The 12923-nt window shown below is 36.7% G+C and overlaps 1 protein-coding gene across 1 annotated transcript; it reads left to right on the forward strand.

The window, feature by feature from the left end:
* Window positions 1-3093: 3093 nt before the first annotated feature.
* Window positions 3094-12923, forward strand: LOC140245675 (uncharacterized). The gene is made up of 5 exons (XM_072325241.1): window positions 3094-4266; window positions 9718-9782; window positions 10755-10916; window positions 11825-11932; window positions 12659-12923. The coding sequence occupies exons 1-5, from the start codon at window positions 3094-3096 to the stop codon at window positions 12921-12923; spliced, it is 1773 nt and encodes a 590-aa protein (XP_072181342.1).

Here is a 12923-nt window from a genome sequence, read left to right on the forward strand (position 1 = left end):
AACCAAAGTCAGGGCGAGGTTTCCCCTCCACGCCTCTGCTATCTGACCTCTTCGTTGATCCACTGTGAATGTATAGAGATTCAATTCATAAATTATTATATTTAAAGAAATCACATTATATTGTAAAGATTTTGATGACCGGTAATGTGAAAAACCTAACGAGAAAAAAGGGAAATCAATTTCTGTCATCACTGTAGGGGTACACAGTTCAAATCGGCAAGGTATATGTTCATCCGCCACCAGCCTGCGAGCTGAATGGTGACAATTAGTACCTTATGTTTTCAAGTATTAATTGTAAAGCCAGAAATGTTCACCTGCCTGTTTCGCTCTAAGTTTCAAAACTTTTTTGAACCCATATCTCCAACTTTCTGAATGAAAGTTACTAATCAATTTTAAGTTTTCTGATAACTGGCAAACGGTTTTTACAAACCTCCATACTTCCTGTTATTGAACCTCGATTTTCTCAGTATAGTATCCCCTGCACTGCTTTGGCAGGCATTTATCCCATTTATCCCTGCACTTGCCCAACAAAATTATTTTGTTTTGCAAATCATCTTTGTGAAAGTCAGGTGTTCCCACTGACGTAACATTCTTATTCTATGCATGTGTACTATCAGAATTTTGTAAGAATGTGTAATCGTTCACATGTTTAGTGTATAGACACTGAGCATGGCTACTCTTTCACACCACGGCCTACTTATACCTCTATATGTTAATCAAGCCACTGCAAGTGGCACCTGTGTTTGACGCGTGTTGAACGGGTTCCTGTTTGTACACCCTGATTTCCATTCAATATTTGTACAGTATTTTTTTTTTCTTCGACGCGTCTTTTAATGGGTACATGGTTAAAAGTCTCGTATTTGATAGTCAATACAGAGATTGCAAGAAATGTACCTTCACTCCCCCTTTACTCCCCCTCCCCTCCCTAACTGGACAAGGGCCACGGTCCTTTGGTTTTTATATAAAGGAACTCTAAGTTTGTAATGAATTTGTATAATGAATTTGTGTCAACCAATGATTTTATTCAGTTATTTCTGCAACGTAACCATAATTATATATAAAAAACAAACAAATATGTAGTCTTTATAGTTGTCCACACACGTCTAACATATAGACACAGGGCGCGGCTCCCCTTCCTCACCACGGTAAAATTATATCCAATATTTTATATCGGTCTTTTGAGCCATCTTTCCTGTTCGTATGGAAGGGTCAAATACTTCGACACTTTGACTCTCATGATCAACTTGTATTGGTTTTATTGTGGCTATTAAGGATCATGTAAGGCACAATGGCGTTGGTTGAGTAAAAAAAAAAACAAAAACAAACAAATAAAGAAAAAAAAATCATTTAACACATTAGCCACGAAAAGAATGTATGTTTGTCACTACCTTCCAGGAGCCCTACCATTCAGGAAGATTTTATCTACCCTGTTGGATTTATTGACGGGCATCGCCCTTTGACTAGTAAATAAGTTACGTAATCTTGGATTGAAAATGGTTGTCTTCGATTGCCAAGTCCACCATTACTGGGAATGGGAATGTCAAAGCACATTCCCATCCGGAGCTCTTTGGTTGACAGTTTTCCTTTTTCTTACAACTTATTGTTATTGAGCAAGAACATCTTAAGTCAACCAATTGTCAACTAAGCTTCCATACATTTTTCCTTTTTCGATATTCAACCGTAAAACTCAATTGTACCTTGTAACATCACTACAAATATATGTGTTGTTAATTACGTGTCTTGTGCGTAAACCAATGTCAGGGCGAGGTTTCCCCTCCACACCTCTGCTATCTGACCTCCTTGTTGATCCACTGTGACTCCCAACGCTGAGTGTAATGAATGATAGAACCATGGCTTGTTTCAACCATTTTTATTTCCTATTACAGTGTATATACATTCATATGTATATATATATATATATATATTTTTTTTTTTTTTTTTTTTTTTGATGGCGGTTATCAAAAAAGTTTAACGGGAAAAAAAGAAAACCTTTTTCGGTCATCATTTTAGGGATACACGGTCCAATTTTGCAAGGTTATGCTCATCCACCACCTGGTCATTCTCAAGTATGGTGACAGTTTATAGTACCTCATTTTTTCACGTATTGATTGAAGCCAGACATTTCTACCCACATATTTCACTTCATAGTTTCAAAATGTTTTTGAACCCACAACTTTAAATTTTTAAAGAAAGTCACTAATCTCTTTTAATTTATAACTGGTAAATGGTTCTTTTAAACCTCCCACACTTTTTGGTATTGAACTCCGATTTTTTTTTATTATTATTATTATTTTTAGTACAGCACATCCCTCACCGCTTTGGCAGATATTTATCCTACTGTGAACTGTCCGAAAAAAAAAAAATCCCTTTGTTCTACGAATCACCTGTTGAAACTCCGAACCCATTGATAAGACGTCCGTATTATACATGTACAGTAGCAGTTTCCATGAATGTATAATCGTTCACATGTTGTGTGTCGACACGAGGCGTGGCTGCTTTTTCGCGCCACGACCGACTGATCTCCAATGGTAATTAAGCCACTGCAAGTAGCACCTGCGTTTGACGCATGTTAAACGGGTTGCTATCAACACCCTGATTTCCATTCAGTATTCGTACTGTTTTTTTTTTTCCTCTGATACGTGTGTTAATGGGTGCATGGTTAAAAGTCCCACATTCAATAGCCAATACAGATGTTGCAAGAAATGAACCTTTACTGTTTACTCCCCTTTACTCCCCTCCCCACCTCCCCCCCCCCCCCCCCCCTGTATACGGGAAAGTCTCCCTGAACTTTAACTGAGCAATTGTCACGGTCCTTGAATTCTCTGTCTGTACGTGTTTTAAAGCACAACACCTTTATACTGAGTGGTCCGGCTATCCCCTGGTGATCTGTTGTAATTGCGTACTAGTAATTATTGTAAGTGTGACCAAGATGGGTCTAATTGTACCAAATTTTGTATTGTATATTGAAACCCCACACACATTTGCACTTTGTACACACACCTGCACAGTAGTATGCACTTGCAAAATGCACATTAGCACCTATGCAGTTGTTGTCTCTCAAATCTCCGGTAATTTACATTTCTGTATTACAGAATGGCGTCACATATGAATACCCCCGATATTCCTGATGACGTTATGCCTGTGCGCGACAGTAAATATTACACACCCCTTGAATTCAATGATATTGTATCGTATAGTTCAGATAATATTTCACTTCTTCATATAAACTCTAGGAGTTTGAATAAAAATTTTGAATATTTGGAAAATCTTTTGCACTCTTTAAACAATTTTGAATTTTCTGTTATTGGAATAAGTGAAACTTGGTTACATCAAAACTCCCCAGATATCTTTAATTTACCCAATCATAAATTAGTTAGGGCTGATCGTCAAGGAAAAAGGGGTGGCGGTGTTGCGTTTTATATTGCGCAAAATTTACAGTTCAAAATCCGTTCTGAAATCACGTTAAGATATGCAGAAACGTTATTTATTGAAATTGAGAACTCACTCTCTAAAAATGTTATTATAGGTTTAATCTATCGACCTCCTGATCTGAATTGTGAATTATTTTGTGATGAATTGGATTTATATCTCCATAAGATAGGTAATGAAAGTAAACATGTTTTTATTTTTGGTGATTTCAACATTAACTTTTCGCCCACATCCGATAACAATAATTCCCTTAATTTTATGCATTTAATGTATTCATATGGGTTTATGTCAATTATCAATAAACCCACCAGGATAAATCCACACTCGTCAACTCAGATTGATAATATATTTTCGAATGTGTATAATAATACAATTATGGGGGGTATATTATGTTCTGAAGTTTCTGATCATTTACCAATATTTTCAATTTGTGAATGTAAAGTGGGTCGTAATGAATTACATGATAAAATATGGTATTATAAAGAGTCAAAACGTAATGTGGAATTATTGAAACAGAATTTATTTTTAGAGGAATGGACAGATATTTATAGTATTAACAATGTTAATTTGGCATATAAATGTTTTAATGATAAATTATTATATTATTATGAAAATAATATTCCTTTATGCAGAATAAAAATTAACCGAAATAAACCAAGAAATCCTTGGATTACAAAAGGTATTTTGAAATCCATAAAAACTCGTAATTTTTTGTATAAGTTACACATTCGTAACCCAACTGAATTTAATTTGAATATGTATAAAATTTATCGAAATAAATTGACAAAATTGATTCGTTTATCCCGCAGATTATATTTTTCTGACAGAATGAAAAAGGTTTCTTCGAATATTAATGCAACATGGAAAATTATTAAAGAGGTCCTAGGTAAAAAGCCTGATTCTCCGCCAACGGATGATATCACATTAAACGGTATTAAAATAAATGATCCCAATATGTATGCTAATTCATTTAACTCATTTTTCGTTAACATCGGTCCGGAACTTGCTACTAAAATTAGCAATACTTCTGCTCATTTTACAGATTACCTTTTTGACCAAAATCAAGAGTCTATTTATCTTAATCCAACAAGTCCCAGTGAAATCATTAGTATCACTAAATCTTTAAATAGCTCTAAATCTTGTGGCTCTGATAAAATAAGTATGATGTTATTGAAAGAAATAGTTTATCCACTCGCAGAACCGTTAAGTTATATATTTAATCTTTCTTTATCACAAGGTATTTTCCCTGATCTGCTGAAAATAGCGAAAGTTAATCCTGTACATAAAAAAGATGATCCTCATGAAATTAGCAATTATCGTCCTATTTCTTTATTGCCTAGTATATCCGAAATCTTAGAAAAAAATTGTTTATAATAGACTTCTTAAATTTATTAATAAGTATGATTTACTTATTCCCAATCAATATGGTTTCAGAAAAAATTATTCAACTGATTTAGCACTAATACAAATTTATGACAAAATTACGAGTGCTTTTGCAAACAAAGAACATGTTACAGGTATATTTTGTGATTTGAGTAAAGCATTCGATACTCTTGATCATTCTATTTTACTCACGAAACTTAGTCATTATGGTATTCGAGGACAAGCACATTCATGGCTTAAAGATTATCTAACTAATAGAAGACAATATGTTATTTTTAATGGTTGTGAATCTGACCCCCTTTTAATTAAATGTGGTGTTCCTCAAGGCTCAATTCTAGGCCCATTATTATTCCTTCTTTATGTTAATGATATTATAAATACATCCTCTCTTCTCTCTTTTGTTCTATTTGCTGACGATACGAATATATTTTATTCTCATAAAGATCTTAAGATTTTACATGACACTCTAAATATTGAAATTAGTAAAGTATCAAATTGGTTTAAGTCTAATAAACTTTCTTTGAATATAAAAAAGACTCATTTTATTCATTTCAAACTTCATTCTCATAATGAAGATACGTTGATACATATTAACATTGATGATATCCCATTAGAAAAGAAAATGAATTCAAAATTTCTAGGAGTATATATAGATGAAAGTTTGACTTGGAATGAGCATTTACATCATGTTACAACGTGTATTTCTAGAAATATAGGGATAATTTCCAAGCTGAAGTTCTTTCTTCCTCGTTCAACTTTATTTCTATTATATAATTCCTTAATTCTCCCATATATAAGTTATTGCAATGTTGTATGGGGTACTTGCGGCTCTACCAAAATAAATTCTATATTTAAATTACAAAAGAAAGTTATACGTATTTGTACAGAATCGCATTTTCTGGCTCATACTGATTCTTTATTTCATGAGCTTAAAACATTGAAGGTTTTTGATTTGAATATTATTCAAGTAGCAGTAATTATGTTCAAATATATACATCATCAACTTCCATCATCGTTTGATAACATGTTTAGGTTCAATACTTCTGTCCATTCGTACCCTACTCGTATATGTAGAAATTTCCACCTTTTGAATCCCAAATTATTAGTGACACATAAATCTATAAGATATTCGGGTCCGGATATTTGGAATAATCTCCCGGATAATATAAAGTCTTGTTCAAGTATTTATTCTTTGAAAGCTTCACTTAAACGATATTTGATACAATTATATTCTCCAAACCAATTGAGCTAACAAATATTTATAGTATAGATTGTCATCTTATTGTCAATCTCTATTTTCTTCCTTCAACTGCATCTTGCACTTTCACCTGCAACTGCACTGCACTCACCTGATCACCTTCCTCCAAGAGAGTTATGTCGTTGGATAGTCATTTTATGAGGCCTCCATCCATTTCAAGTTTAATCGCTTATGATGGTGGTCTCCTGCATTCAATTATCTCTGTTGTTTACTGAAAAATACTGTATATTTTATTTCATGTTTCTGTGTATCAACATTGCTCAATGCAATCACCTATGTGAATCTATTTATGTACTGTTATCGATTTATTTCACTGCACTTGTTATTCTTTGTCTTTGTACTTTTTGAAGTTTGCATTCAAATTGCATTTGATTGAATGCAGAAATAAAAGCAAACAAACAAACAAACAAAACAAAATATGAAACGAAGGAAAGTACAATAAAATACAAAAGAAAGACCACATTTAAATCCCCCTACATAACACACACATATTCACATTTTTGGGTCTTTATACGTAAATATATATATATATACATACATTGGTCCGTCGGGTATTCGAGCTTGGGTCTGCCTGAACCGCTATGACGTCTCCGTGGCCGAGCGGTTAAGGCGTTGGCGTTCCATGCCAAAGACTCGGGTTCGAGTCCCTGCGGAGACCAATTTTTCAACTCTTGCGCTTTTCCGAAAAGGAGGAACAGTAAGAGGAATAATAATGTCAAAGCTACGCACCGATTTTCTCCTTCCTTTCTCATATCTCACATATGCAAAATTATCCAGGAGAAGCCAAAAAGCTGTTGTAGTGGTGACTTCTTTCACAAAAACATTATCCCAATTCACCGCTACGTGAATCTCATTGGAAGATCCAGCTGAGGCACGCGGCTGGTTATTATTCATAACTCTCTGCCCCACAAAGGAACGTGTGCATAAAGTCAAAGAGTTGAAAGGTTGGTCCGTCGGGTATTCGAGCTTGGGTCTGCCTGAACCGCTATGACGTCTCCGTGGCCGAGCGGTTAAGGCGTTGGCGTTCCATGCCAAAGACTCGGGTTCGAGTCCCGGCGGAGACCAATTTTTCAACTCTTGCGCTTTTCCGAAAAGGAGGAACAGTAAGAGGAATAATAATGTCAAAGCTACGCGCCGATTTTCTCCTTCCTTTCTCATATCTCACATATATACATATACATATATATATACATATATATATATATATATATATATATATATATATATCAAAACAAGCAAACAAAAATCACAACCAAACCGAAGGAAGGGAGCTGGTGGCTGCATTGACCCTTTGCACCCCATCTTCCCCAACATTACCCCCCACACACACACACACATACAAAATATGAACTTTACTCTTCACAAACATACAAAAGAGCTCATCAGATAATTTCCATGTAAGGGTGACCTTAAAGTTTCAGTTGCATGGGATTCAAGTTTCCAATGTTTTTCGATTATATATATATTTTTTAGATAATTATAAACCTGTCATGAAATACGAAAGAGCACATAGTTCTAAGAGGAATTCAAAGTTTATTTGATGAAAATCGGTTTTGCAATGGCTGAGATATCCAAAATAAAATAACAATGAAAGGTGGGACCCACCTTTTATTAGAATCACTTTGTTTTATTTTGTATTTGGATACAGTATCTCATCCATTTCGTGTCTCAAATCGTGTCTCAGATATAGGCATAAACGCTACTTGTACTAAAGATCGTCTGGAAAAAAAAAAACAAACAAACAAACAAAGCAAAACAAAATAAAGCAAAAATTACCCAGTGGCAGGATCACGGCTAGAAAAAGAGATATAAGATATATAAACCATATCGCTCATCTGTTTAGCTTATTTCTTCTCTTTATTTTCTTTTCTTTATCTCGCTACTCTTAATTCTTCGTCTGCTCACTTCTGGTTTTCCCCTCCTCACAAACCTGCTCCTTCTTCCACTTGATTACTTCATCATAACAAGCCTTCTTGTATTCACTTTTTGTGAGTATCTTGCACTTGTACTCGTCTCGTATGCGGTATACAAACGTATGGATCTCCACCGACGATTCTGACTACACAAAAATCGGAAGCTCATGATCATCGGTATCGTTCTATCTGCCGACCAATCACGACGTTAGAAGGCAAAAGGAATAAGTCACGTGATTTCCAGCTGTGGCGCGCTACATTTTAATTCCGCGCGAAAGCGTTTAAAGGGACCAGAGATCAAGCGGTAGGGTACGAGAGTGTGCACTCGTACACAAGCTATTGAGTATCAGCCAACCAACATAACGTAGCAAACGTACAGGAACAATGCGTGTGTGATGTACGAGTTTGAACGAATGTGTCGTCCAGCCGTCTAGATGCATCGTCTACAACAAACATTTACGACAGTTTTTAATCAGATATCAGGAGTGTTTCGGCAGGAACAAGTAAAGAAGCCACCGTCTAACGAAACCATGTATCAATTAGGGGTGCAACATCAACAGAACTTCGAAAATATGTAAGTACCGTAAACGAAGGCGCTCGCGCGCTCTTGCTTGCTTGCCAAAAGAAAGCATGTAGAAACTAAATTGTCATGCATTGTAAACTAACTTTAAGCACTTTATCGCTATCAAGTGATCATAGTAGGAATACTAGAAATCTACCTGGTTGTAAAGATTTCCTGAACCCAAACACACAGACAGAAATTGTCACTCACAGTAATTTCTGCAGGAGCACATATCCTGCACTGCACTGAGCATTGCATTGCTGAGCTTGGAACTCAACGTCACAAACGTAAAAGTAAAACAGTGTGTGTTGGTAGAGCGTCTATATTCATAGCCCAGTTTGCTGATAGGACAGGTCCACCATGTCTATAGACCCTATAGGGCCTACAAGGATGAAGATGAAACTGTCAGTCAGGATATGGATTCCCACACATGTCAACTGAAAGTGGAACATCAAACACGTACAAGCCACCCATAATATGACCACAGGCACAGTGCCAGCTCCAGGGGTCTAAGTTAAAATTTTACTAAATTTGACGTAGTGCCTGTTACACTTTAGTTGTACAGGTAGAAACCTACAACATGTACAATTTATACAATGTATTGCTTTCGCGCATGGTGACATGGGAGGTTGAACCGTGGTGTTTCGGCGGGTGCCGTACGGTAAAAACCAGAAGAAATATTCATGAATTGGAGCTGACGGCCTTCTTTGCAGCATGAAGTTTTCGCAAACTGCCACTGGCATTCAATGCATGTAATGGTTCTACTTCTAGTGTAGACAAGAACTTTCGTGTGAACTTTGATTTCATGCATCTTGGTTAGTTAATTTTGGAAAATTCAATGCATGCAAAAATTTGTTTTTCCAGCACACTAGTTCTACCAGTAGTCTAGAACCCCTAGTGCATGATAAAATGTAAATCTAGCTAGATGAGGTTACATGTAATTTCATTGTCAACCAACTGCAGCTTGTGCTGGCTAGACTCTGTCTATTCAACGTTAGACTTAGAGCATTGCCATTGCTACATGTACCAGGTGTGTGTTTAGTAAAGCTACATATAGGAAATGCAAGAGAATAATTATCATCACTGCATTTATACTACACAATTGTAAGTGGAGGTTTAGGGCACAGGCGCGTGCTCTCCATGAAGTGCTTCAAATGACTTGTGCCCTTTAGAGTTTGCTCATACAGAGAGTCACGACCCACCGAGAGCACACTGTCGCTAGAAGTGGTCAAGAGAGGTACATGGTGTACATTGTATGAACTGTCATGGTAACCTTTTCTCATGGGAACTTCAAGTTGAAACATGATATTACTGTAAAACCAGACATTTTTGCATGCCTGTGAGGAGCCTATAGGGCCTATTCATGAAAGTAAAATGCATGTGAAGTTCAACAAATCCCTGTATTAATTACCAATACTATATAGTTCATACAGCAGTTACTTGATGGTCGACAGGTCATGAAAGTTTCATGCCTTAAATGTTTATGATTTTACAGTAGGCCTATGCAGAGTGCCTGCAGCAGCTTGCAGTACAATACACTGTACACTGTTACTGTATATCGCTAGCATGTTCGAATATTGTTGCAGTTGCACTCAGGACAGTTCAACCAAATCACAAGTGCCTTCAATCCGACCAGGTTTTGGTCACCACTTCCAGAGCACCAAAATGTTGAGTGAACGCTTATACAGAGTTTAGAGCACTTTTGAAGGAGCACTCCCTAACCTAGCATGGAGAGGGTCATTACTTGAGGGTGCTTCAATCAGGGTTTGATTGTCTGTTCCTACGGAGTTTAGAGTCCTGTAGGAGTGCTCCTGGAGGGCTCAAAATACCCTGTATGTGGGATGTGAGACATGGATCTATAAACCATGTAACATGTTGAGGTAATTGTTTACAGCAGCATAGGACCTACATGTACATGTACATGCAAACAATTCAATCAATGTTTGTGTTGCACATCTGCACTGAACACAAACAATTTGTTGCCTATAATTACATATTTTAAATAGATAAGTGGTTATGTGACCTGAAATATGCATTTGCCACTGCACTGGCTAAATTTTTGAAGCTGTCATCGTAGTTTTAATCTTTGATACATTGTAATCTAGATTTTCTTACAAGGGCAATACATGAGTCAATTATTAAGGATATTTCTTGCATTCTTGTGGCTTAGTATGACTTAATTTTATTTTTTAATGGTTTCATTGTATAGGATGGCATGTGGTATCTGTTTGGAGCCGAGGCTTCGGATGGTGACAGGTCAGTGCCAGCACAGGTTCTGTGTTCAGTGTATCTATGACGACAAGGGAGCGAGGAAGCGAGGTTTGGAGAGATGTCCGTCTTGTCAGCTGGACAGCGCATTCCCAGTGACACGGTGAGTTAATAACATCATTTTACTGCTCTTTCACTTTCTTACTGTCAATTTATACTGAACTCACCTTCTGACAGCAAGAAAGGAGTGTAAAATGGGTAGGAAAACAAACTTCTAGACAGTAGTAAGAATTTAGTTGTAAGAAGTGTAGTTTTTGAGCTCTAATGCCACAGTGTGTTGCTACCTTACATCATGTAAGATCTCTTATTTACATCACCAGTAGACCAGCCAAGTTTCTGCAATTCTGCCAGAGACTTCCTGCAAATTAGTTATTTCTTCATGTCCTGATATAAGCATATATAAGCCTCCCTGCACGGGAATTTTTATCACCTCCAGTAATGCATTTAATGCACAAGTGTCTTCCTCACTGCTCTGATCTTTGGGATGTCCCTGGTTTGTGATATGAACGTTGGCAGCCCTACACACAGTTGTCAATCTGCATGGAACATGATGTTGCAAGAAAGAAACTCTAAATGCTGTAAATATAAGTATAATGTAGTTGCCAGACATGGAGGTGATCCTTGAGATACAGTGCTCCTAATTTAAACGATGTTAAGTGTCACTTAACATGTGTGAATGCAAGAGTGCAAGATGTGTGAATGCTTTAACTTCTGTAGAGATTGTTCAGAATGGGGAATAAACATTGGTGCTTTTGTTTTCTTCAGATGTGAATACATCAGTTTAAATGCATCTCATGTTTGATGTAAATTTAATTTTTAAAAATCTTTTAATTTGCCCAGTAGCTATTTTATCCACAGTTATTTGTTGTTTTCTTCATTGTTGAATATTCTTGCATGAATGATAGAAAAATCAATTCATATGAGATCTACTCTCATTTATTCACAATTTTTACAGTTTTCATGAGAGAAAATGGTAAAAAGAAATCATTCTTTCATGCATATTTCCAACAGGCCAGTCATTCCAGAGGACATGGTAGAAATCCAGAGAGCTCTTGGTATCGGAGCTTGTGACGTGTGTGGAGAAGAGATGTGGCTGCGGGAATTGAGTGATCACACAAGGTAACGAATGAAGTCATTAGGCCTGTAACGATCAAACTTACTACATTATGCAGGACTGTGAACCAATTAACAAGTAGGATATTATATTACAAAGGACATGTTCCCACCTAAATGCATTTGAAAGCTGAAGTCTTTATTGATTATACGGCCTTTTGTATAAATACAGAGGTAGCTCTGCAAAAATTTATATTTCGCTCTTGCAACTAGAAAGACATTGAGAAGATTTCAGTACTTTATCATATATGTATTTTGTTTTAAGGGTCAGTCTTTTACATTTAGCTTACCAACCTACTCTACTTTAATATTAAGATGATTTTCTTACAGAAATACAGAAACTCAGTCGGTCTGGATGCCAACCAAAATCTGAAGTTTCTGTAGTCCTTTTTAGCCCCTTGAAGTCTGTGAAATTTATTGATATTGGATATTGATTGTGCTTAGAAATCACCTAAACTCTTTATGGACATGGAAAATAACTCATATTTTGGGTGCTGTTTATCACTGGAGCTTATACAGTGGCACTTCCCTAAAATCATTGACTCATTTTAATTGTCCCTTGTGGATTGCAAACATGGGAAAACGGCAGAGCATATTTTTGAATTTTGATCTTTTTTTTTTTTTTTTGGTGGGGAGGGGTCAATTCTTCCCATGTTCTTTGACAAAAATCTTCAAACATTACAAATGCCCTAATACCATCATTTTGAAATTCATTTGCCTACATCACTTCAGTTTGTGCTTGAGGTCACCGAGGCCCACCACATCACAGTCCCACACATCGTCAGGTGACAGTGTGCGACGCAGCGGGCGCAAGAAGAAGAAACAAAAGCACTGCCGCCAGTCCAAAGGTGGCAATGAAGTCATGCAACTCCTGGGGGACTTTGGCCATGGGGTCAGCACTCGCAGCCACACCAACTCTCTTGGCCATTTGGACAGTGGCAAATCGTCAAAGCGCAAGCGTCGTTCTGCAGCACGCACCAAGCTGCGGCCATACTAG

Source organism: Diadema setosum, chromosome 1, assembly GCF_964275005.1.
Source record: "Diadema setosum chromosome 1, eeDiaSeto1, whole genome shotgun sequence".
Taxonomy (NCBI): Eukaryota; Metazoa; Echinodermata; class Echinoidea; order Diadematoida; family Diadematidae; genus Diadema; species Diadema setosum.